The following is a 26,884-nucleotide window of genomic DNA, read 5'->3' on the forward strand; positions in this document are numbered from 1 at the left end:
AAAGGTCTGGATTGGCATGGGAAAGTATCTCTTACGGAACTGGTTACTTTAACCAACATAACTGATAGATTCACCAGTTCCAGCAGTCCAGAATGGCACTATCCTCAAAACTTGCACTTACTGTTTGCACATTTTCTTCTCCAGAAAAATAGTAGAATGGAAATGTTATACATTTCCTTGCATTTTCCCATTTCCAAAATAGGGAAAATAGTTTGTAAGACTGTTTTTAATTTTCTACTACCCTCTCACACACCTACAGTTTTGTCAGGTTATCACCAGCTGACATATACTGAATATTCAAATTTCACTGTTGAGTTTTTGTCCTGGACAGCAGTGTATGTAGAGCATCCATGAGTCCAAGGTGCCAGGTAGGCAGAGTTGCTTCTAATCAGCAACAAATGTTAGAATTTTTGAGGCTACAAAAAGAAAATGTTGCTCTAACTTTAGTTCTAAGAAGTCTTGCTTGGAAATTACTTTAAGCTATTTCCATATACATATATTTATATGTATTTATGTGGATGTATATACAGAGGGTGTGTGTATAAGATAGATAGATAGATAGATAGATAAAAATATTAAAAAAACCCAGTCAGTTTCTGGGTTTGCTGAAGTAGTTACTTCAGAGAACTGATTGTACACAATTTTCTAGAAACAGCCAAGAGATTTTTCAAGTATCCTTTGCAGGCTTCTCATTTTTCACTTTCCGAAGGTAAAATCTTATTTGAGAAGAATAAAATATGGAAATTAGCATGTTACATGTGAGCAGGCCATTTGTGGAGCCTGGCTAACTTGGGGGAAGTGCACCTTTCAGCCCTGGCAATGGGCTGAACCTGCCTTGCAGTTGCAAGCAAGATGAGCGGGCTGATATCTCCTCGGTCCCTAACAAGCAGGTTTTCATATGTCAAAGAGCCACGCTCAGATGAAGGTAATTGGAAGTAACTGCTCAGAAGAAGATGCCCAAGAGTAAGTTGCCATGGAGATGGAAAGGCTAAACACCACTGTACTCCTGACCTCGCAGGAGGCGGATTTCTCCACATGACAGCTGAGGTCGCAGGGGCATGCTGGGAAGCTCATCCTGCCAGTTCAAGGTCTTCCTGTAGCCTATGGATAAGTGAAGAATTACTGCTTCCAGTTTAGGTAGTCCATTAACCTTCACAAGCCTGAACTTTCATTCAAATAATTGCAAAATAAGTATAGGTGGTGAAACCTGAACAGAATCACTGCCATTTGTATGGCCTTTGGAAAGTTTAGGGACCCAACCCTGAGCTTGGATCCACTGGTGTGGATCTTTCCAAGATTTTTGCTGTAATTGGAAAATACTAAAGTTCAGAATTACCAGCAAAAGCAGAAAATCATTTATTGATCGGCAACCAAATGAATGTAAACAGGATGGCCTTTCATCACTGGTGGGGCTTTGTGTTCACTGGGGCAATTACCTTCTCTTTTTACCTGTTTGCCTTACTGATGAGTTCTTTTAGATATAAATTCATTTCACAGGGTGCATTAGAATAAGCCACTATGCATGAGCTTTGATATACCTCACCTGGGATCTGCCATAACGACAGAAGGGTGGCGAGTTCCTGCTATGAACCCCAGTAACCCACAGCCTCCCTCTGTGCACATGACTCCCACGGATACAGTAAAACCTGATTTAAGTGCCAGCAGAGAGACTGGTAAGTACAAACTGTCTGACAGAATTGATCTTCTACTCAAGGTAAATAACAGGGCTTTTTTCAAAACCTCAGCACTACTTCAAAGTGGTCTTAAGATATAGCCTATTGTGGGTGAGGTTAGTGGTGCAAGTTCAGGTGCAGGTAAATGGCTGGTTGCAGAACCAAATGACTTCAGAAATAAGTGCTTAGTGATGTTATTTTGAGCAACAGCTTGTTGTTGACTGTTCTAAATGCCAAAAGCCGTTAAATGTTATTGTGATTTTGTGGAGTGGACCCTGCATTAGGAAGAAATAGCTCTTGTGAAAAGTACCACTTAAAGCTAGAAATATTTTTCAGCAAAAACAACTTCAAGTCTAGTTTAAATCCCAGACAGCCCTATGACAATAAGTTCAGATAAATGCTTTGAATCCAGTGAAGTTCTTACAGCACGGGAGCTGGGGGAGTCTGGAAAAGAAATGTGATTGCTACAGCTTTTATTCTGTCCTGTCATCTGTAGGAGTACTTTTATACACCCAGAGTACATCTCACCAAAGCCCTGCCTACCTACTTAAATCTTGATCTGCTCTAAAGTCCCAAGTCTTATCTTAAATATCCTGACAGAGTTAGGGCCTAAGTGCTCTGTAGGAACAGTGCAGTTAATAGTGTTCAGTTCAATATTGAGCTGATTGAGACCTTAATTTTTTTCTCCTGCAAAAATCATCACCACTGTCTTTCTCACTGAGGCGAAAGCAGCATTACAAAACCCCAAGTAAGACTCCTGCCTTTGGAGAGATGCAATGGTGTAGCTAGATTTTATTTTCTGTTCCAGCTCCTGGCTGCTAGGGACATTCTCTTCAGCCAGGCAGAAGAGAATTGAAGGGACATAAACACTGTCCTGACTGGCAGCCATTTCTGTGGAAAGTGGAATGGGATCACTGTTTCTGATAAGTTAAGATTGCCCATATACTGACATGTGCCATCCCAGTTCCACACTCCACTTACGTGTCTCATCTACCCGTCTGTCCCTTTGACCACTTTAAGGTTATTATGAGTGCAGTGTGTTTGTGCAAAGCCCCTAATTAATGACAGACTAAACAGAACTAATGTTGTGGCTCATGTTAATAAACAACAGGGTTGAGGTGAGTTGCGACTCCAGTCCTGCCTCTCCGACAGGTGTCCTGTGTGACTTTCTCCTACCTCAGACTCTGCAAAATGGCACAATAATCCTTCCTTGTCTGCTGCAGGGATGCAGACATTCAGTACTTAAAATACACTCACCTCACTAGTGTATTGACAGTCCTTAAAATAAACTCAGAGCATCCTCATGAAGGAAGAAGCAACAGTATTTTAACACTGCAGAAAATGGGACTGTCAGGAAATTATGCAAATAGTAACTATGCTAAAAATACTTTGGTAACCCTGTTCCATTGTATCAGAACATACAGGCATCATGTCCACAGACTCCAAGCAAATCTCAGAAATTTTGCAGATACACAATATTTCAAGAACTGGTCTCAGAATTATCAATAACATTATTGATTCTTTTCTGCAGCTTGAAGGGGAACCGGCACTAGGTTTCTTGGCCCCACCAAATCTGGGTTATGATGGATACCATAAATACATAAAATTCTTGCATCTGAAAGTCCTGTACTATATGGACTGCACTCCAATGCTGAGATGAGATTCTTGACAACAATATCATATAATTTCTTCAAAACTCTTTCAAAAATGCAACCTATGGATACATTTGTAGGAGAGAGATCAGGCTAGTCTGCAGAGAAAGATGTGAAGTTCTTAATCTGGTGTGATGTCAGTGCTTTAATGACATGTGGAACACACATCTGACTGTAATTTCAGCAAGAGACCTAATTTCTGGGGGAAAAATGATGCATCAAATTAGAAAAGATGAGTGTTAATACTAGTGATGATAATGCACCAGCCTGGCCAAGGTACTGCACTAGGAAGGAAATTTGGACCAAAGATATTTGGACTAGAGGAACATCTAACCTGTTATGCAGTTCATTTCTTTTTCACTTTGAATTAATTGTGGGGTGGGAAACAAGGTATGGATCTATCTTACTTTTTTTTTGTATGCTTTTATAAACAAGTACAGCAACAATAACTTACTAAAAAAAAGGCACGGTTTGTTGAATTGGTGGGTCTAGTCTTCACCTCTGTCCTTTGTTCTCATCTCCTGCATGATAAATCCCCTTTGAGTAGCTTTCCTGCTCCTTCCCACTTGTACCAAGCATAGGAAGTCCCTCCCAGCCTGCAGTCCTGGATTCCTTCTGCCACATTGTGCTTGGGCTGCCCTTCCTGACATGGAGACCGTGCACATCGCCGCTTGGCTGTGCTGTCAGTGCTCTTCCACCACTTCCCTTTCTGGGCCCTTGATCTGATTAGGAGCCATGTGGCTGCTCCAAGAGACTTCCCTTGTAAGCAGTAGCCGAGGAGGTTTTCAGGGAGTTTTAGTTTACTGGTAGTCTGAAGAGGTGAAATCTGGCTAAGGAGGCTGTTTGACCATCTCTTAGCCTTAGCACCTCTCTTGTACAGAACCTGGAGTTTAGCAGAACAATATCATTAACATCTATAAGCTATCAGATGCTATGTTAAAGGGACCAACCCTAATAAAAGGATAAGCTTTGTCACTTAAAATGGAGTTAACTGGGGCACTGTAGTTCTGTTCATGGAACATCACTGGTGCTGTACTTAAGAGATTAAATGAATAACACATGAGCAGGGAAGGAAAATGTAATCAGAAATCTCAGCTAGTTCTGTTTCAGACCTTGCTGTCTTCTGCACCTTCCTTTCTGAGTGTAGGTCTGAGAAACTATGTCCAGAAGCCTCAAAACCTGCCATATGATGAGACTGTGCCTTGAGCTCCTCATCCTTACCAGAGCTAATTAAAGTCTCCTGTGACTCCCACTCTTCTGCATTTCTCAGTCCCTTTCTTTACTCCCTTCTTTTCCTCTAGGCATTCCTTTTTTTTTCTCTTATCAGTATCAGATCATGGAGGTTTTGCAGAAGGGAGTGTGACAGCTCTTCTTGCAAGCGGCCAAACAGTGCTTCATCTGCTGAGGGAAGTTTGTGCTTTTCACATTCAGTTCCCATCCACTTTAGGGAGTCTGGACTATTATATATGGCATTCATTAATTCTGCCAAAGCTAGGACTGAAACAGAGGCTGAGCTGCATTAATGCTGTGATTTCAATTCCTGCTCATTAGTACTGTTATGAATTGTTCTTCATTTATGTTCTGTCTCAGTTACAGAGCAGGCCTGCAGGGAGGGAGAGAGGCTCTTTTGGGAGTTGAGACATGTGTGCCTGTGCCTGCACTGTATTTTGCCTAATGCCTGGGACAGGAAGGACTGTGGGTGGTGGAGACGGTGAAGGAAGCTATTAGGTACTAGAGAAGTACAAACTTCCAATCACACTCAGATGAAAATCAAGTGTGATTTCAGGGTACATCCTACTAACAGCAGTCATCCCAAGTCTGGGAACAATGTGTTAGTGGGCTTCAGGAGTCAATATTACTTGAAAATGTAAAGCTAAATAGAAGCTGCTAAGTGTTAATTGTTTCGCAGTCATTTATCTCAGTACTGTTGCCAAAAAGACAGCAAAGGTGAGGGAGGGAGCACCACTGGTTTTTATCTAAGAAAATGAGATGTTTACACTCTCCTGGAAAAGAAGTCAGAGTTGAAGAAGAGACAAAAAGAGTTGACTGCTGGGATTTCTAATGGCACTGTCGTATTGTCCTGGACAGGTTAAAGAATGTCTTTGATGATATTCTGGAGATACTTCTTCAGTAATGTCATGCAGAAGACTACTGCCTGGAGCCCCTGTGCCCTTGTTTGCCTTCAAGAATACAGGAGGAAGAAACCTTGTCCTTTCAGAGATCTGTAGCTGGACCTCAATATGAAGGCGAATGACTTTTTTATTAACAGTACTGTTGCTCTTCTGTGCATTTTGGGGCTTTTTTTGGAAATGAAAGAATAGCTATTCTTTATGGTGTCACTATGCTTTTTATTTTTCTGCAGACAAAGGGGGAGCTGGTATTTTCTCCTCACATGGAAGTGCTGCAATCCACACTCTTCTGTGATGTTTTGCCAAACACATGGACTAAACTAGCATATTCCATCCACATAATGCCTTACCCACTGGTAAGTACCCTACAGTGACAGGGTTTAGCTACTAAGCACACAGCTATTCCAGCAGCTTTGTTCTTTTTTTTTCAAAATTTTTCCTAATGAAAGTCAGTTTTCCTTTTAAGTGGGTTTTGTAGAAATGCCAAGCACTTTGCTGAAGGCTCCATTACCACCCTTTGTCCCAAGTAGTAGGGGTGTTCAGCATCTTGCAGGATTCCTTTTCCCCTAGCCTGCCACCAGCAATAGCCGCTTGCAGGTGCTAGACATGGATAAAACAGGCAGTGTTTTTGGAAATTCCTCTGATACCTCATGGCAATGTATGCTGGAGTATGCCGTTACTCAAACAAAAAAGCCAAACAAATAAAGACCCCAAACAAATAATAATTTAAAAAAAAAAACCACCCACAAAAATTGTCTTTCTCCTGTTTTTTTCTTCCACCTTGGCAAACAGTTGGTAATTGTAAATAAACAGATCTAAAGAACTCTGATTTTTTTATTTGCTATGCCATAATACTTATAAGCCTTTGGGGAGACATACCATGAAGCAAAGAAGTACTTGAAAATCCCTGTATTAGCATGACATATAATGACACAACTAGGTGGGCAAAGTGTAAGAATTAAAAGAAATTTTTTTTCATCTGGATTTTCAAGCAGTCAGTTATTGCAGTAGGTGTAATATGGTTGTAGGCTGTCCCTGAATGGAAATCCTGTTCATCTTTTGAGCTGCAACCCCTCTTTTAACAAGTTTCAGAGGATAAACATCATACCTTGTTTTTTTGAATCTGTGTTTTCCTGAGACTAAAGCATCTCATTTAGGAATGCCAATTCAGGCCCGTCATCAAAATGAGATTTTAGTTTTAAATTTGAAAAGCTGTAAACTAAGTTACAGCTCATTAGAGGAAAGGTGAATGACTCCCAGAGGCAATTAAAGAAACATCATTGTTACTTGTACTCTTCACCAGACCCACATATAATAAAAGGAAAGCAATACTTTTGGAAGAGAGTTCCTACTACAGAAGCCCCAAGGGGCAAGCCAGGGTGGGAGAGTGGAGCAATGACAAAGATGTCATGACTGTTGCTTTTTGAAATGGTGACATGAATTTTTCAGAGGATTTTTTTTAAAGCATTTGTCAATCCAAGGGTAATACTGTATATTCCTCCTCTAGATATGAGGGAAGTATCATGGAACCTTGTGACTGAAGTTTGTGTTTGTGAAGGTATTTGCATATATAGTTTCCTGTCACATAAATCCTCCTAAAATCCACAACAAGCATATGCAACATTTCATATGCTAGTTTATGTTAGAAGAACACACAACAAACTTAAATCCAGCAGCTTTCAGAAAGTGCACAGCCCTTCAGCAGCACAGAACTCATCTGTTTTAACTACACCAAAGTACCTGTTTGATATCTCACAGTACAAATACATGCTAAGTGCTCCAGCATAGTTCTCCATCCTTTGGTGGAGAATTCACCATAAACTAGTGGAGGATTAGGGGAAAATCTGAGAATTTGACTTTGGCAGGAATATTCATATTTTAAGTCCCAACTGTAAATAGTTTCCAGTCCCTGCTTTCAATAAGAGGGCATGTTGATGAAACCACAAGTCCAGTCCAGGCAGATGCTACGTACTGATCTCTGCATTCATACAAAGAGACGATGCACAACTGGACAACAACAGTCCGCACTAAATCTGCATGTTCAAATGCAGGTTTATCTGTTTAGCCACTGTTAAAACCCAAATTATTCCAGTCTTGCACTACAGAACACCTTGTAAACCGTGTGCTGTTTACTGCAGGCACCAGGCTGGACATCCAGCTGGGGCCGATTCCTGAAGTGCAGCTCAAGGAATTGACTTAGCAATGCCAATCATTTTTTTAAGGGCAATTCCAGTGGATCAAAGGGAAACTGATAATGTTTATGAATGTTCAGTTTATAAAACCAAAAGCAGAGGGCCAGCTTTTGTTTGGACTTTCAATCTGAAAATCAAGAAGTCAGGTAAATGGGTTCTGGCAGGAATAGCTTTACTCTTGGCAGTTTAGTACTAACCTTTAAATAATACATGCTGCTTTCTCAATCTGCCTTGTAGTAAAAGTAAAAGAAGATAAACATTTTTCAAAGTCAGCTGGAGCAGGAGATTTGCCTCACAAAAACACAATCCTTAGTGTAACACTTATGTGCTCTATGTTGTTATTTCCTCATCCATCAGTGTTGCGTTCATGTGTTTCTTCACATAATGATTATTGATCTACAAGCACCATTACACCAGATACAGGAAAGTAAATGGGAAACATTAGCATCTGGGTGTAGTTTGACTCACAAAATACTCCTCTTTAGATTAGTCTTTATTCTCTCTACATAAAATGAAACATGTATCTTACAAGAATTTTAACATATTTTAACATGCAATACAAGCATGTTGCATTTAAACAATGTTGTTCAAAAGCCTGGTTGTACAAATGAAAAAAACCTCTAAGTATGAACTGTAAGCAAAAAAAAATTAATCCTGAACTCTGATTTAGACCAGTTATAACCACTGGGTAGATGGTTCAGGCAGCAGATGCACTACACAAAAACTGCTGTTTTTACTGGGATGATTTTTAAAATTTTTAAAAGTTTATTTTATATTTTTAAAGAAATACTCTTCTAGTTTCATGTTTCGGTGAATAATTGCACTTTGAAATAAAATAAAAAAAACAATCATCCTCCCACTGATCGATTGCATCAGCTTTGGTTGGAATATAATGGCACCAAATGAAAGTACACTTTCCTTCTTTGCAAGGACAAGTTCCATAAACTACAGGTGGATTAACAGGTTCAGAAAGCAAGGGTTGGAAAACTGAATCTTTAAGGTCAAGCTGGTAGACAAGGGTGTTTTGTTTCTTTAAAGATACGGATGCTTTGAAGGTAGTTGTTAAACATCCTTTCTGCAAACTTGCACAATTATATAAATAAAAATATTGCTCAAATTGATCAAGTTCTCTATCACGTGCTTGGGTGGCTCTATTAAAAATTAACCACTCAAGGTTCAAGAGTGCCATTTCACTTAACCTATAGGTCTGTGCATGTAGATTTCTCTACCAAAACATTTTCCTGAGAGATCTTTTGCATAAGACCATATCAATCAAAAAGTTCCCAACACAGAAATGAATGTACTATACACAACAATTCTATCTTATATAAAACAGAGTAATAAACTTTTGAAGTCAAAATTTTTCAACATATTAACCAGTTGCAGGCACAGCTTGAGCTCAGTGTTGTCAATTGTCATCCGCCAGTTGTTTTTGTAAACTAGAAGACATGAGAAAACTATGTTAGTGCTTTTTAGGAAACTCAGGTTCCCCATAAACAACAGTTTCTATTACTGAAGATGACAACTTCCAAAACAGCATTTCTATACGCTTCAAGGAACCAGTAGGGATTTCAAAATAGGCAAAAGCATTTCCATTTCTTAAGCAAAACAGTTGTTTACACAGACAGTATGACTCACTTCAAAGAAGCCAATTTCAGCCTAGGAAATATTCTGAAGTCTAAGAGACTTCATTTGCATAGGTGCGGGATCCGCCTCAGGGCGCAAGAAGTCAAGTGTTATTTAAGGGGCTACAACAGCTTAATAAGGAATGACTATGGAGCATGACCCTCACCTTTCCAGGTACTCCTTGACATTGTTGTAACCGTAGAACTTGGCCAGGTGGATGAGCATGCCGGTGGCACAGCGCCCGTCCCGCCGGCGGCAGTAGCTGCAGTTGCACACCCCACGACAAGGAGGACAGATCCAGGCCTGCAAGGGCATGAATGTGGGACAGGTGGTAAAAGCAAGTTACGAGCAAGGTTATGTTGGCCTTCCCGTTGCTCAGACAAACATAAGTATGGCTTCCCTACCATGTGACCGCTCAGGGCAAGGTTTTAAAAGCCTCTATCAGCCAGGCAGTCAACCTTGTTAACAATTTCCAAATTCTGCATGATTAAAGAAATCATTAAATGCTTTAATGCTTACTCTGAAGCCTCAGGTTCTCTAATGTGCTCAGTATTGATTTTCAGATAGACTGAAGTCATCTGTAATGCCTAATGATAATTCATTCTATGCTAGGCTGACTGTAGTCAACTCCCTAGAAGATGGGTACCCAATTGTGACAAGTTTCTTTGGCTCTGCCTGCTGGTATAGCTCGATCCCTGGAATTGAATACCCAGCTCTTACATGAGTCAGGCATCTCCAAGCTGCTCAGCAACTGCACACAGAAGCGCACGTGCTAATACAGCAGCCACTGCCAGCACCTCAGAGCCATTAGTTTTCTGCTGACCTTCAGAACAGCCCAGAAGCTCATCTCTAAAACAGAGGTGGAGGAGAGGAGGTCTCAGAACAAGCCAAGCACTCTGTTCTGCTAAGAGGTTCTTTGTGTATCCATGTGCCTCATTCTCTGGCAGCAGGCTGTGCTCTCTCCTTGCTCAGTGTCTTGGGGACAGCACAGAAAAGGGAATCAACCCTAAGACTTTTAGGGTCCCTCTCTTTTTTTTCTCATATTTAAACACTGGAATCTAAAACAAGGAGCCTGCTTTGCATGCCACGTTACTGAGAGCGTTAAAAAATGTGTCTGTTTTGGCATTTTTCTGAAAGTGGACAGATTCCTTTTCTTAAAAGCTCTCACACTTGCCCTCCACCATCTGATAAGCAAGTGGAGCTTCAAAGCACAAAGACAGGTGGATGGTAACACAGGTCCAGCACTTTCCACTTGAGTTCTAAACAAAATCAGCATCAGTCATAACAGTACTACAGATCTTCTCATGGCAAAGAAGTTTAAACACATCATGTTACCATGCGCATATATTGTTCATTATACTTTTGTTCCAGGCCCAAAAAATTATACTTACTGGATCAAGCAGAGCTGATTTCACATCTTCACCATATCGATTTCGAAGACACGGTCCACAAAACTGCCCTCTTACTCCTCCACAGCCCTGGTTGCGACAGATTGTCTTTGTATCTGTTGTCTTTTGTCGACACTGGTGGCAAGTAGTACCCTAAAAGTGGAAAGGAGGAGAAACATCCTAGGACATCTTAAATGCTTAATAAGCACAATAATAATGCTTAATGCACATCTTAATAAGCACAAATTTCAAACTGAAGTCAAATTCAGCAATGAAAATCTTAGTAAGTTCTATTATTATGAGAAATCATATAGCAATGGGAGGAATTTTACAGAGACAGCATCCAGCTTCACTTAGTTGCGTTGGAAATCTCAAATTACATGAACCTCATGTTGCAGTTCTGATCCTTTCTTCTACCTAAGAAAAAGCTAGAACTATTCAGAAAACGACATTGTGACTCATCTCTGCCAATACAATGAAATACATAGTAAGCTGATCTTTATGACAATCAATAGCCAAATCCAGTGAAAGAAGGTAAGGAGAAGTTCCATCAAGAACTTTGGAAACTACCTAACCTGTACAGAAATGTAATTTCCAGGGGGTAGAAGGAACATCAGGGATCACTATTATTTAATGGTACAACCAACACAACATTTATATTGAGAATGAGAGATAAAAAGGATGCCAGCTCTTATCAGTGGTGAGTCATAGCTATAGCAACAGCTATTATTTAATAGCTCTGTGGCAAGAAAGCACTTCTCTCCAGAGGCAAAAAGCTAGTGGGGTGTATCAACCAGCACAGTCAAGCCTGACAAAGCTTTCAAGGTTGTGCTTGCATAACATAATAATGATGAGCTGCACTCTCTCCAGAACCTCAGGAAAGCACACCTTTCAGCAAACTCCAGTGAACTACTGAGAGACTTTTAATTTCAAGCAGACAGACAAACTGAAGAATACAGCAGCCACTTACTAGAACTTTGTCATAGATTTTGTCTCTAACAGTGACTGCAATGTTGTCCAAGTCCTCTTCAGTAATATCTTCTACTGGACGATGAGACGAGTACTTTGATGATCTCCTTCTTTTGCGCACTCCACAATCCCCCTGCTAAACAAACTCATCTCAATACCTTTTGTCTGATGTCACGAAGACTCTGTCACCAAACTTGGTAACAAATTCTTTCATTTTCAATGTGTATGCAGTCCAGAGTGGGCAGACTACAGGCTCATGCACCACTGGAAGAACAGGTAATAGTTTTCAAATTATCACTGCCTCTTTCTCTCCCTCTCCTCCCTAACTTTTTCTCTACTACATTTTTTTATTAATTCTGTTTCAATGTTCTTCCTTTCCATCATTACTACTTCTACTTCCATAAATCCCTGACATGACTTCTGCTAACTTTTTTTCTTTGCATTCCCTGCACTCTTCCACTGTAACCCTTCATACTCCATTTCTTCCCTCTCAAAATAAGAAACTATAATCATATGCCTTCCCGTGCTTTCCTCCTTCGATCTCCTTGCATACTCTCTGATTGCTTTCTCCAATGACAATGTCTAATGCCCTGCAAAAAACCCTCTACTGAAGTTTTAGGTTAGCCCTGCATACCCAGGCCTCCCTTTCTTACTATCCTCTTTGTTATTTGGAAGAGAGTACTCTACTCACTATTAAGTGCTCTTTTTTCATTCCAAATATCCTTCTCTTTGACCCGTATTCATGGATAAATCTTATCTGATTCTTAGCCTTCCCCATACCTGTCTCTTAAGATCTCATTTGTCCTTCACTCTAAGATTGGCTCTGTTCTGTCCAAAACAGTCATTTGCCTGCTCAGGTTCTCATTCCTGCTACTCCACTTTTTCTAATAGCCAAGTTCCCTCTAGAATGATTCAGCTATGCCCAGCACTCCTTCCTACAAGCAGAACTGGTATCCAGTCTGTGTGGATGCACACTTAAAGAGTCTTCCTCATAAGGGCTAGGAATTTTCAGATAATGAATAAATAACAGACTGTAAGTAAACTGCTTTGTTACGCTTGGACAACACAGGTCACAAGTAGAGCCCACTTAACAGGTGACAGATGAGGCAGAAAGGCCTGGAGATAACTTTTTCTGTAGCTAATCCCAACCAAAGATTCTCAATAACTTTTTGTAAGATGTGATGTCTGGTCTAAGTCCTGGTCAACAATTTAAATGTTTCCTAATTCCTGACTACTGGAGATATCAAAGTCTGGCAAATACCACACTGAGTCTCTTCAAGAGGTTTTGTTGCCTATAGCTACGGATATGTTCTGCAAATTTGACAGCCGACACAGTAAATTTTTCCAAGGCAAATTTTTCTGGTGGACGAGCATTTCTGGTTGGGTTCATTCGACGTGCTATCTGGCCTTCAGAAAATGTCCTCCTTGGGGTTTTCTTCTGTTTCTATAAGGAGAAGAAAATTCCAGTAACTGTCCTTTCAGTTATTCGTAGCATTAAACACTAGAAACGATCTGAAAATGTCTGTCCCACACTTGCAGTATCATAAATTAATCTGTTGTTCTCCTACTCTTTAATCGTTAAGCCAAACCTCACCAATTTCTAGCATTCTTAAGTATTCTCCCTACAGACTATAACCTTCTGCTCCTTTTAAAACACCACACTTTCAGGTCAAATTCTATTCCAATTAACGTCATAGAACTACACCAAAATTTAACATATTGTCATATTAAGGTAGAAGCTAGTTCTTACTGTTCTTTGATAGCTAAATGCTCAGATTTTCCCACAATCTGAATACACCCTTGAGGAACAATCCAAATTCTAGTTTATTTTCTTTTAAACTTTTTAAATTGAAAGGGCATTATTAAGCTGCTTCTCATGGTTCATGATTCCTAAAACTTGGAAATTCTTTAGAGGTGAAAAACATCCTCTTGATATTGTCACACCTGCCAATTATTGCGTGACTGAATTCACGTACCATAAGTCCTGCCTGGGCACCTACCATAAGGCAACTACTAAATCTGACTGTATAAAGAAGACATAGAAAGCAAGTCTGCTTGCTACCATACACTTACATTTTCTTTCAAAGAAGTGAAAGACACATTACAAGGAGGCAGGCTGGAAGTCAAAAATCAAGCAGATGAGGTAACTAGAATACTTCTTGTGCCCTCTCCTTTCCTCCATTAAAGGTACTAAATAAAAGTAGCAGGTTTATGTATGTATTTAAAGTATGTTTAAGTCTCTACAACATTTAACTAAAGCTAGCAAGGTGATCCAGCCTTTTAAATTCTGTTTAACTTGGCTTCATCTTTTCACTTAATAACCACCATACCAGCATTTCTAAATGGGTTTTCCAAAGACATGGCTCTTCAGTTTTTCCTCACATCTCTTCTGTTTATAATACATGTGGAAAAAACACTAAAGAGAGCTAGGAGGGATTGACAATCCTCTGCTTAAAGTCGAGAAAAGGCAGTTAATACAACTGCAGTATCGTTCCAGTTTGTGTTGACATGTTTCAATTTCATAAGCATTGCTCTACTGGGAAGTGTGGATTTTAGAAGAAAAGCCTGCAAGAGGGAAATGAACAGAATCTAAATCCAAAGGAAAGCAACTATTTTTCTTTGTTCCCACATACACAGACATATGTCTACCATCTCAATAGTATTTCTAGGGCAAAAAATATAAAGTAGCATCTCATCTCAGTTTTCTTATTTCTTCACAAATTAACTTATAAAATTCCATTTCCTCACATAATCTCTAGTACTTCCTGATCAATAGCAAATCTATACGAATAAAGTACCCAAACTTAAAGAAAACCAGAACACACTTGGTCAAAGTTTGTGATTAAACACTTTAATCCCAAGTCTAACAAAAACGATTGTCACCACTAGTCAGTACCGAAAACTTACCGAAGGAGTTGAGGTGGGCGTTTTCACTGGGAACAGATCTGGTATGGAATTCAATTCTGCCAGCAGCTGGGCAAGCTGAAATCAAGTCATGTCACATTAAAAGCTCTCTGCAACTTGCAAACAAGCAACACCTACCATCCACTCTTCACATGCACTTCAAATTATATCTAAACATATGAACTTTCAGTGCATGAAACTTTGTGGAGGCACTTTATTTAAATGGAGCTCACAAAAGGGGTTCATTTACTCCTGAATGAGCAAAATTCTGCAATCTAGCAGTGCTAACTTCACAGCTCCCACTAATTGTTACTAGGAACTAGAATTAGACAGAATTACATAAAATCTTGTTGAAATAGCATTAAGGGAGCACAATACAACATGGTAATGACACTCATGACCAATAACAAGAAATTCAGTTCATATGAGAGGAGAGAGGGAAGAAAGACAGGGTGCCCTTGGCAGAAGACAGTAAGATGTTCCCTGTGGACTGTTTTACTGAATAACTGCTGAAAGACCTGTGCTTTTTGTCAGAGAATTCAGTGTCCTCTTAAGCAGTGCAGATACAACCAGAGACATGGGTACACTCTCTGTCATAAAGCAACCGAGCCCCACTGGGGCTGTAACCACAGCACATGCAGCATCAGAAGCACTTCAGCAGGATGATCTTTTGCACTATGTAGATGTCCTGGAGGTACATTACCACAGAAGCAGTGCGAAAATTACATTTATGATCCTTAGCAGTTTCTACCTGCCTTTCCAATCAATAACTGCAGCAGATCTGTCATGCACTAACAAAAAGCAGAGAATCTATTGTGCAAGTGACACCATTAAACACTTGAGGGGATCAGTTGTTTTTCTGACATGTTCTGAATATAAGGCCACAAAACTTGGGCATCTGTAACTTTGTTCACATCCTCATTAAAAATGCTTGGTTCAGCTCTGGTTTTAAACTTGACCAGCCTAGTCATACTTGAGGCTATTTTAGAGGTAAATGTCTGAGTGCTGAAAGACGTGTAGGGTTTTCCCAGGTAGAAAAATTCACTGTAAGATTTTCCCAGCATAGCACCAACAGGGACCCCAAAAATCAAATATGCTGAAGCTAAGTAATTGCATGTAAACGCCAGAGAACAAAACAGCACTCATAAGTCTTACCATGGCTTTATTTTCTTTTATATTTATGGCTCTCTTAATCATTGCACTGGAACTTTCCTCCTGTGTTTCTTTAATGTCTTCTTCAGACTCTGAAGTGGAGCCCTCTAGTTTGTCTGACCGCTTGCAGTTTATTTCTCTTGAAAGAGGTGTGAGGGATTCACTGTCCTTTACAGGTAAGTCAGACAAAGACTGTTCAGGCACTTTCTTCTCAGATGACTTTCTGGTGGGAAACTGCAAAGCAACACGAAGGCCAAAGCTTCTTCTCTTGGGAGAAACTTCCTCCTTTTCTTCCTCATTACCCAATAAATTGGGGCATTCTTCATCACTCAGGTCTGACTCCACCGTCTAGAGGCAGGAAGAAACCCATGTTATATTACTAGCTGTGACACAATAAAAGTAATTTTTAAATTACTAGTTCTAGACAGCAGTCTCAGCACCCAAAGACAGCATCATAAATTCACCTAAATCAACAAATTTTTAAAAGTTCACCGTACACGACTTTTTCCTGTGCAGAAATCAATACAAAATCTACATATTAATATAGTCTGGGACACAGACATGGCTGTCTCCAGAGGAAGAATCTTGCCCAGCACAGTCAGTCTGCAAGCAGGGGAAGAAGTTCTCATTTCTAATATGTGATGCTACATTAAATAAATCTCTTTTAAGGTAACACATTTAAATTCAGGATGAAGAAAGAACATCACAGTGTTAGCAGAAAAATTCCTACTAGAACAGGAGGTTTACACAGAAGAGACAGGAACAAAGAAGTCAACGTATACATTGACATGTAGGTGTGACTGCCTTTACCAGAACTTCTTTCTTGTTCACATGCACCTCATTTGAAGCAAAGCCTTCAAATGCTTCTGTTTCAGAGTCTGTGTCTTCAGTGAAAATCCTCCGCAGTTCTTCAGTGAGGTATCTGGACTGAAATCGGCCTCCCTGCAAAAATACCAGCCAGTAGCTGTGAGAGACAGATACAGAGTAGTCACACAGCCACAGTAAACCAGTTCTGAGGTTCAAGCCGGTACCAATTCAATGGCATATACCGAGAAAGCACTTAGCAGGCTAAGCCTCTCAAAACTAAAAAAGAAGACAACATTCAGTTTCTGCATTGAGTTATTTTAACCCAGAAAGATTTTTTTTTCCCCTCATTTTGAGCCCAGGGTTTTAACTGAGCTGCTTCTTGTGGGGGAAACTTTCTTCTTCATCTCTTCCTCCCCTTCGTTACTACCCAAAAAAAAATAAACTATCAGTTGTCTTAGGAGGAAATTATCATGTTGTTTGGCATGTTTTCTTCTGCATGTAAAAAACCAGGCCTTGAATAAAAGAAGATACAAACCACAATTACAGTAAGAAAGAGCCCTCCTTTTTTGACATTTCAGTAAAACAACTACCTCCTCTAGGCTTGCTGCAGCAGTACAGGCTCCTGGAGATGGGAGTCTGCTCCTCCTCACACTGTTACACCATCACTGAACTGCCAGATACCAACACAAATCCACAGAGCTTCAAACAGCCTGACTAACATCCCTCCACCTTTCAACTGCTCAACTCTCTGGTTTTGGTGCACTTTATTATTCACACATGTTCTAGGGCAGATAGATCCTAAATTTCTGCCTACAGACCAGGAAGTAAAAAGATCTCATTAAAACACTCTTACCAGTTAGACACAATACTTTTACTAAATCAGAAATGTATTTCCATACTTCCAGTCAGAACTAGTAGAAGACCATCTTGTCAACTTCTCTGTTAGTCTCCCAAAAGATCTGTTCACATGTTCACACCACACCTGCCCCTTGAAAGTCAGAAACATATAAGTTTGTTTCCCCAATTTTCCTCTGCTATTTCTTCCTCCCACATGAAAAACAAAAATTACCTTTAATACAATGCACTCAATAAATATGTTTATTCTTCCTTTCAATTCCCTCCCTTCCCAGACTTTAATTACACACTTCTTTACATTAATATCTAGTGAAAAACTTAAAGGGGACTGGGCAGGAGGGGGGTGGGGTGCTACTGCATATGCTCTTTCTTTACACTTAAAACATCTACAAATTATTATGGGTAATTGGAATGAGTTTTCTCTGAGCAAAATTACTTCATTCTTTTGATGTTGATAGCTGCAGTGCAGCTGCTTGAGAAAGGAACAAACACAATAGGGAAGTTACTTAAAAGTTGAATTACATTTCTTGAAGGGAAACTGATGTTTTTATGCATTCTGTGTTTTCATGAAATTCCACAATGAAGTTTCAGGGGGGGGAATATGCTGTTAGCTAAAGTAACTAAAAATAACACATGTAGAGCTATGCTGTCGCATCTATGAAGACCTGTCTAAACAAGGTAAAATACACCTATCAGGGATACCTATAGAAGAAATGGTGGAAGCTCAGCAGAAATGCAGAGATTATGGGAGTAGGACTTCAGAAAGCTCTGAGGAAAAGCAGGCACACAGAGGTCATTACTTGTTAACTCATTTATGCATCAGATCCAAGAGAACACCTGATGCACTGACATTCCATTCATCACCTCAGCAGGGCAGCCTCCTCTCCCAATAATGGCAGAATTTTTCTGAACTTCCCATCATTTTGCCCCTCACACCAAAAGCTTTTCGTTTCCTGCACAGGTACCTATAGTCTTTTGCAGCAACAGTGGTGTTTAGCATCATAAACTCCAGATGATGCTCATCCTGATGAAGGGCCGTGATGCACAAGGACTGCAGATTATGTTGCAATTGGATGGAACTCAGGATATTTTTATTATAGCATTTAGAGGTAAAGGAGTTAAACTCAACACTGATGGACATTTAAAGTAATTCTCAGCCCAAGGGAAACACAGGCATGGTGAAGAAGGAGGTTGCAGTGCCAGCTGGAAATTTGGAACAAGTCTCAGTGGGATTCTCAGTAACACATGCTAAAGTAGCAGTAGCATTTTTCATCAGAGGATTTTAAAATGCTTTTTCAGCAAAGACCATTATCATAATCTTCATTTCACAAGTTGGGAAACCAAAGGAGAGAGAAGTAAAGTAAGCTGTCTGCAGTCCCCAAGCAAGCAACAGAAGCAGAAGCTCAGGCTCCCACAGAAGGCTTCCCCTCCACCACCACCTCTCCCCAGTGATCCTTTTTGATGCTCCACACAAAGCCACAAATACAAGAGTAAGCTACCTCCTGGTTTTATGAAGTTATCAGTACTGCTGTCTAGCAACAAGATTACAAACCAATTTAGACCCAGTATATTGCACTACATTTTAGCCATCATCTTTCTCCGTACGCAAAGACACTGGTTCTACCCCCAAAAGGTTTCTGCACTCTCCTTACATCATTTGCCTATAAAGGCCCAGAAACAGCACAAGCTGTTCTGTCTGTTTCATTTGCTAACACTAATCATCTTCCTTGCCATCAGCACCTCTTAACCAAGTACTGACCTGATGGAATAGGAAAAGGCTCCTCTGAGAGTACAAATGACAAAGGTTATCTTGTAATACATTAATCCCATGTCTATGAAATATAGGCTCCTAAAAGCCTAAAAACTAAATTTTTGTGCAGCCAAGACAGCACATCAGTTGTACTCCTTTCTTGTGAATTCAGCTCCTACATCCAGCTACGAAATCAGAGAAGGAAAAATATCAAATCATTGCACTGATCCAAGCTCCTTCACCATCAAGAGAGCAGAGAACCAGCAAATCACACTATCACAGCAGAAGCTGATGGTTTCTGTCAGTCACCACAATTAAAACATGATTTAGTACAGAAACAGCACTGAGATAAATTTCTGGAAGAAATACCTTGAAGTCTGCATACTCACAAATGGCCATTCAGTATCATGCATTTCCACTGCCTTAGGTATCCAGAGTACACCAGCCCACAACAGTATCTTTCCTGTTTGCTACACTTAGCTATTTCACTTAAACTCACCTTCTAATGAAAGCCATTTTCTTTTTCATATTATGACGTTTTCAAAAACCATCATTAAATCCTAAAAAGGACAGTAAGTTTGTTTACATTTATTTTTAATATGAGAACTGCAAATTTTGAGTTGTTGTGTGAGTTAGGGTTCACACAGTTTTGATACAGGCTCAGAGTACTACTGCACCCAAAGGGCATAACTGGACCATGGCAATCCATTCCTACCTTTTTTCCAGACTCCAGGGAATCAAAACTAGCATAGCTGTTCTCTGACAACAAGTTTTGTCTGGAAGCATCATCTTGGAGCCCTGGAAAATCTTCATTGCCACTGGGGACATTAAAAATGTTGGCCACATCCTTGGGTATCTGTTTCTGATTCAAAACAAGACAGAAGATAAGAGTCAGATGTGCCAGCTTAACAGGAAGACTCAAACTGGCAAAAGTACAACTTATTTTTGTACTCCCGTGCAAGTACAAATCTGTATCACAAAATATGCTATGTGTAAATTGTACCTCATTTAGCCAAACTCCAGGAAAATTCTGTATAGACTGTTTTAATCCCTAAGTAGAAACTCAAGATCTGGGGTGAGAAAGGGGATGTGATAGGTAGGGTGTTTAACTCCATGGGAAAGTACTTCTCAGACATAAAAATACATGGTGAGAGGACAGTTCCTCATCTAAAGGAGTTGTTCTCCAGCCCTGAATGTTCAACAGAACATCACTGAGATGAAGTTCAGAATCAAGAGCAGTCTGCCCTTTTCCACTCTCACAGACAACGAAGGTTGCTCATACAGGCTCCCATATAATGATTATTTTTTATTATTCTCTTATCTTTTTTAAAATTTAGTTGTGCCAAGATGAAGGACCCAAAGGAGGCTCATTCTCCAAAAATAATGTTGCTGAAATAAGTTCCACCTCCATTACAAGAACAAGCAGTAACTTGACCAAAGTATCACTCTCTGAAATAAGCTACAGTAACGTGGGAACATGGGCCCAATTTTATTCTGCTGAAGTCATGCTGTCCATACTTTAACCCCTTTGGATACTCCCTCAACCCGGCCTCCTACAGCCAACAGCCAGAATCCGCTGCTGTGATGGAATTCACTCAGAACAGAGAAGTGTTAAAAATGAAGCATTATGCATTTTAATGGAAAAACATACTAGGAGCTATGCGCCTCGCTGCTATGAATAAATTGCTTCCAGGAGCCACTGCATTAGTTCTTGTGCTAATGTACAGCTGAGTGAGTTAGCCACTGCTGTGATTACTGTATACCTAATTTCTTCTTCTTCATCTATTGCTTCTGCATCTGCACCAGAGGAGTCATTATGGGGGTGTAATTACTGATTTTGATGCAAAAAAAAAAAAACTCTTTCCCTGTAGAAGACTATTTTTTAATCTTTAATGCATTCCCAAGTACTAAGGTACTAGTATTGATTTAAGTAACTTACTGCAGAACTTCAAAGTTTTAGTTTGTGACTTGCTCCCCATAGCCTGCCTACAAAGAATCTCATTCAGCTATTGATGAGTCCCCATTTTACCAAAAGGGTTTAAGGTAATAATAGACAAACCCGATGCATACAAGGTGGGCACACTTCAGAAGTCTAAAAAGAGCATCCTCACCATGAAGCTTGCTCATCAACACTATTTCCACAGCTGAAATCCTGTATTTCTGCACCCAAAATCACAAGTAAAGTTTATTCCCAGCAGAAGTCCACTGCCATCAGCAGACAGACATCAAAGACAAGCATGCACCAAACATCTCTGCCATGATGGGTTTGTTTGCTGTCATTAACTGTGTAGTCCTGGAAGCCACTGGTATTTTCATTTTTAACTTTCAGTATACAAATAACTTTTCAACTACATTCTGAAACTGTTTTTCAATCAGCATCAGAGCCTAGGATTTTAACTTTGTCAACAAATTAGTATATACAAAGAAAGTAAATACATATATGCCTAAACACAAATGTCAAAATATTTATTTATTCTAAACACCTGGATGACACAGAACATTTTTGCCATTAAATCCCTTAAAAAGGCAGGAAGGCAAAGAGGTGATGGGCATTTCAAGTTTGTTCAGGGAAAATATTTCAACATGAACAGACCACACGTTCAGATACAATGGTCTGCTGCAATGCTGCAGATGTGAGAAGTAATGTCTTTTAAAGATACCCGCTACAACGGATAAATATCAAAAACCTAGCAAAAGCTGGAAATAATTCACAGCTGCTGAAAAAGTCAGTTTTATTTCTAATAGGAGATTTCATACCTACTGAACTCATTTGTTTTTGCACATAAAACACAGTTAATTGTTTAAAACTCCCAAAAGGTAGTTTTCAAAAACAAACCTTCCCAGCTACAAACAGCACACAATCCAAAAACTGCCAGAATAATCAATCCTATGTTTTTTCAGCAGAAGTCCAAAGTTCAAGACATCCCCATCTCTCAGTTCTCCCTTCTCCAAATTTGACAAAATACCACCAGTGCATCCAGGAGCACACTCAGATGTCTTGGACTGTGCAGAGTTACCATTCCCACAGAACCACGAGCAGGCAGTTCATGTGTGCCTGTGGAGGCTGGCAGGGCTGCCACCGAGAGCCAAGGCTGACAGAGACAGAAAATGAGGCCAGGAGGGTTGTCAGATCTGTTTCAATCACGAGTGATTGGAAAAGGAAGGCACCTGAGGTCCCCAGCTGTCACAAGAACATTTTTCCAAGCACTATTCCCATGAATTCCACCTGTCTTGTTAGACAAGGAAAAAAAGACAAGCCTGAGGTGAGCTGTTTTATTTTCCATATCAACAGGAAGAATTCTCATGTTTCAAGTGAAAAAGCAACTTTCCTGATACCAAAGCCAGAAAACATGCAACTTGCCCTTCTGTAGGCTGCAAGGAGAGAACGCTTGACTACATGCACATTCACAGATTTTGTGGGAAGCATCAGCTATTTCTACGCCACTGACTAACATATTTGAGTTTTTTAAGAATTATTTGTATGCATCACTTTCCTTGTCGATTGTTACACTAACACATTCTTCTCTGACAGTGATGTATCAGAAGAACATACAGTATGAGAAAGCAGGGCTAGATGTAATTCTCTTATTTTTGCTCCTACCACGAAAAAAACCCCATCAGTTGGGCTGTGTTCCCTTATTCAAGTTTGCACAATGTATTCCTATTCAAAGCAGAGGACAGACAATTTCAACCATGTTCAAATTCAGTCAAACTGAAATAATTCCAGTTTAACCCCAAACAGATGCTCACACAAACCAAATCTGTGCAAAGTCACACCTTCAACACGCACTGGAAAGCTTCTTAAGTTGTCCCAGGTTCAGTACAGAGGCAAGCTCAAGGCATGCCACCTAAGGGTTACAGGCACTGAATTTGGCTCATACCCCAAAATAACAACCGAACAGGGAAGCATTCAAAGGCTGACAATTCTGAGCAGCACCACAAGAATAGAGGGCCCCAGCCAAAATGTCAATAGGTGCCAAACCAGTAAACCAAAACTATTTAGAAGTCAAGATCCTGGGTTTTCCACTGAAATCATAAAGGCAAACAGCATTGCAAAAGTTTAATTTTAGGCATCATACAAATGTGTGAAAGATGTGGAAGGCAAAGAGTCCCTTACTACAGCACAAAAGAATCACACAACTGGATGCACAGTCAACAGGACTGTCAACACCATAACCAGCCTGAGACTCAAGGGCAAAAATGAAATTTAGGAAGGCAAGGAAGATCCTAGATGATCATCACAATTTCTCAACAGCATTAGACCACAAACCCCTGAAACTTTCTGGATAGAGAAATATATTCCTGGCACAAGTGGCAGGAGGTTGAAAGGCAAGCGAGTGTTCAGAAAAAAAAAGGAACAAGTGATAGAATGAGCAGTCATCACCCACTTTAATGATCTTTGCAGACATAATGTGATTCCAGTGAAGGTGAAGATGGATTATGCCTAAGCCTGTAAATCTGTCACAGCAGTAACTCCCGGGACTTCCATGGTGCCCCCTGAAAAAGTTCTGGTAATTTCACCTCAGATAACCTACTGCTAAATCCAAGTAAATTCTGCTATTTTCAGAACAGTGAAATAGGGTTTCTATGTTGCCTTATTTAAACTGATAAGCTAATGCCTATCAAGCTACTTTATCCTAAAGTAAGGAACTTCCAACTATCATAATCATATGGTGAGCCATTTAAAATGCCACCGTCCATAGGCAATACTTTTAAAAAACGCTGATAATACTGTGAATATCAGCATGCTGCCATATGAACACAAACACTGTCAACTACTACTATCTGTTCCTTTGTACTATCTAATCTCTCACCGATTCAAACAGTTGTAACAGCTATTTCTGAATTAATTTTGCATAATTCAACAACATTCTTTTCATCTATGGTGGTGCCTAATTACTTTCCAAGCCCTGGGGTTCCAAGGAAAACCCTTTTGTACAACACCACAGGCATACTACACATCCCTGCTCTGTGTCTCCGTTACTAGTGTCCAGTCTTTTTGGGTGCAAGTGCTTTGTCAGCCAGCCTCCCTTTAACAAGTTCTGTGTACTGAAACTGCTGTACAAGGACTTGATAAATTACACTCTGGGACAGAAATGGAACTGCAGGTATTGTGATTCAAAACAACTTTGTACTGTTGACTTCTTTAGCAATTGTTTTCGATGGGGGCACATACAAGTTAATGTGCCTGCCAGCAGACAGTATGTGACTTCAGAGGCAAGGAAACCTTTGCCACCATGTCTTTCTGGCCCAGGCAGAGCTGAACTCACTGCTCACCACTGTATCGCAAAGATGAGGCAGAGCCAGCACAAGGCTGCACTCAGACAAGAACAAACTCCCATGAGAAACAGGAAAGCACCAAAAACAGGCTAGGTCCTTTGCTAAGCCTTAAAAGAAACAACAAGTGCAGCCTTTTAGCTCTGCACTAGAAAGGTGACTACCAGATAGTAAGAACCTCTTGTTCCAGCACGGGAGGTGAGAAGTGAAGTGCTATTTGCTTCTGTCAATCAGATTTTTCCCAAACTGTTTTATAGGGCTCTTATCTTCACACTGACAATGAGAGGCCTGAGGTCATACACAGGTAGAAGGTTTACAAAGTCTCTGACAGGGCAGAGGTCCTATGTTCCGAGGGTCTCCAGTACACTCTTGTCCCACAGAAACCCATATAAAGCATTAACTTTCCATCATCAAGAGCTGAGATTCTGACTTTCCCCTCACTCCTTCCCACCACCTGGGAAGCTCACCATGACTGAAGGGAAGTCAATTTACATTACATATAAGGAGAACAGTAAAACACCGGAACAGGTTGCCTAAAGAGCTGGTGGATGCCCCACCTCTGGAAACATTCAAGGTCAGGTTGGACAGAACTCGGAGCAAGCTGATCTAGTTGAAGATGGCACCGCTCATTCGAGGGCGGGGGTCTGATTAGATGAGGTCCCTCCCAACCCAAACTATTCTGTGAATCCATAGCTACACCTCCTCCTAAGTGCACACCAGCCTGACGCACCCAAGAACGCGCCAGGCTCGGACCAGACCGCAGCCAGCGGAACCACGCCTGTGTTTGTCCCGAACCCTCCAGCCTCACCAAAACTTACATGCGTGTTTGCGGTGGCATCGCGGTGTTTCAACACCACCAACAAAAAAGCGGCCAGAATTAAAAAGAAATACATTAATTAGCTACTTCTGAAGTGGCATCCCCAGGCTCACAGAGACTAACTAATTAACAGAGCTCCTCCACATCAGCCTTTATTAGAGCCGCCGCAGATCCCAGCACCGCTGCAGCTGCCCCACGCGGGTGCTGAGCCCCTCGGGCGGTTTCCACCCCCTTCCCGGCCTTTTACAAGCCCGGAGCCGTCGCGCCACGTGGAGGGCGCCCGGCGGGACCGCGGCTGCCGCTCCGGCCGGGACCGCGAGCACCGGGCGGGGGCGGCGCGGGGGCCCGGGGCGCTGCCCCGCCGATGCCCGCCCCCCGTCCGGGTGCTGAGGGGCAGCGCCTCCGACCCCCCCGCGCCGCGGTCAGCGGACAAAGGCCGCCGCTGTCCCGGGAAGGCGGAAAGCTGCCGGGCCGGCTCCCTTCCCCGCCGCCCGACCCTGCTGCCCCGCTCTGCACAGCCCGCGGGCCGCCTCACCGTGCCGCGGGTCCGCGCTGCCGCCGCCCCCCGCCGCCGCCGCCGGCCCCTCCGCGCCATGGCCGCCCGCGCTGCCGCGGGAGGAGGAAGGGGACGGAGGAGGGAGGAGGAGCGGGGGGCGGTGGCGGGGTGGAGCCGCCCGGCGGCGGCGGGAAAGGCGGGATGGGGACGGGGCGCCCTGTGTTGCCTGGCTGGGGTTGGGGAAGTGCCGTCCGGATGGTGCTGCGGGGCCCTTGGTGGTGCGGGCGCTCCCCCCGTGGCACCCGGCATCGTCCGTTCTTTCATACACACGCGTCGCAGTTAGTCTGAAATGAGCGGTCTTTGCCTTGGGGGAATAGGCTTTCGTCCTCCAAATAATTTAAACTGTTAATTTAGTGCAAGCGAGAAGTGTAAGCCTCTTGAAAACTTCTAAAAAGAGGGAGAATGCAGATGATGTAGCTTTAGAATCGTAAGGGTTGGAAAAGACCTCTAAGATCATCAAATCCAACCATTAACCCAGCACGCACGATCACCAACCCATGGCCCCAAGTGCCACATCCACACTATTTTTGAACACTTTCAGGAATGTGATTCCACCACTTCCCTGAGGGGTCTGTTCCAAAGCCTAATCCCTCTCTAAGGGAAGAAATTTTTCCTAATATGCAATCTAAACCTCACTGGTAGAATCTGAGGCCATTTCATCTTCTCCTATGGCTTGTTCCTTGTGAGAAGAGACCGACCCCCACCCTGCTACAATCTCCTTTCGGGTAGCTTCAGAGAGCAATCAGGTCTCCCCTGAGCCTCCTTTTCTCCTGTCCAAACAAGCTCAGTTCCCTCAGCCGGTCCTCATCAGGCTTGTGCTCCAGACCCTTCCAGAAATAGGAGAGCAATTGAAGATAGGATAAGGTCTGAGGGTTTGTTTCACACCCAGGTTTCTGTCTAGCAGCATGTGGGTGATCTTCCACAAGCCCTCTAGTCTGGATAGTTGGACCAGAACAGCAAGAAATTCACTTGCCTACGTAATCGTAATCTGGCTGAAATAAACTCCTGATAACTACCTCTATTGTTTTTCAATTGATAAAATCAAATCAGAGGAACCAACTGTGTTACTCTGTAGCTTGCCTTCAAACTCGATTGTGAATTACCATGCTAACAATAAATTCAGATTGTTTTGACTAT

The 26,884-nt window shown here is 41.4% G+C and overlaps 1 protein-coding gene across 2 annotated transcripts; it reads right to left on the reverse strand.

The window, feature by feature from the left end:
* Positions 1 to 8,121: 8,121 nt before the first annotated feature.
* Positions 8,122 to 25,786, reverse strand: CDCA7L (cell division cycle associated 7 like). 2 transcript variants are annotated; one of them, XM_027639328.1, is made up of 10 exons: positions 25,727 to 25,786; positions 19,813 to 19,959; positions 16,496 to 16,627; positions 15,689 to 16,033; positions 14,537 to 14,611; positions 12,891 to 13,073; positions 11,631 to 11,762; positions 10,664 to 10,813; positions 9,439 to 9,575; positions 8,122 to 9,085 (listed from the first exon to the last, which is right to left on the reverse strand). In XM_027639328.1, exons 1-10 carry the CDS (start codon positions 25,784 to 25,786, stop codon positions 9,055 to 9,057), a joined length of 1,392 nt encoding a protein of 463 aa, XP_027495129.1. In that variant the 3' UTR covers positions 8,122 to 9,054. The 2 variants fall into 2 exon arrangements, with proteins under 2 accessions (XP_027495129.1, XP_027495128.1); XM_027639327.1 differs by having other exon boundaries at positions 11,631 to 11,765.
* Positions 25,787 to 26,884: the final 1,098 nt, after the last annotated feature.

The sequence above is a fragment of the Corapipo altera genome, unplaced genomic scaffold, assembly GCF_003945725.1.
Source record: "Corapipo altera isolate COAL_440 unplaced genomic scaffold, ASM394572v1 44, whole genome shotgun sequence".
Taxonomy (NCBI): Eukaryota; Metazoa; Chordata; class Aves; order Passeriformes; family Pipridae; genus Corapipo; species Corapipo altera.

Coding starts and splice junctions, on each gene's coding strand:
- CDCA7L (XM_027639327.1), bottom strand. CDS start 25,786: ATGGCGCGGAGGGGCCGGCGGCGGCGGCGGGGGGCGGCGGCAGCGCGG. Junction 11,766..12,890: donor TCTTGAAGAGACTCAGTGTG/GTATTTGCCAGA, acceptor GAGTTTGTTTAG/CAGGGGGATTGTGGAGTGCG. Junction 10,814..11,630: donor AAATCTATGACAAAGTTCTA/GTAAGTGGCTGC, acceptor TTCCACTTTTAG/GGTACTACTTGCCACCAGTG.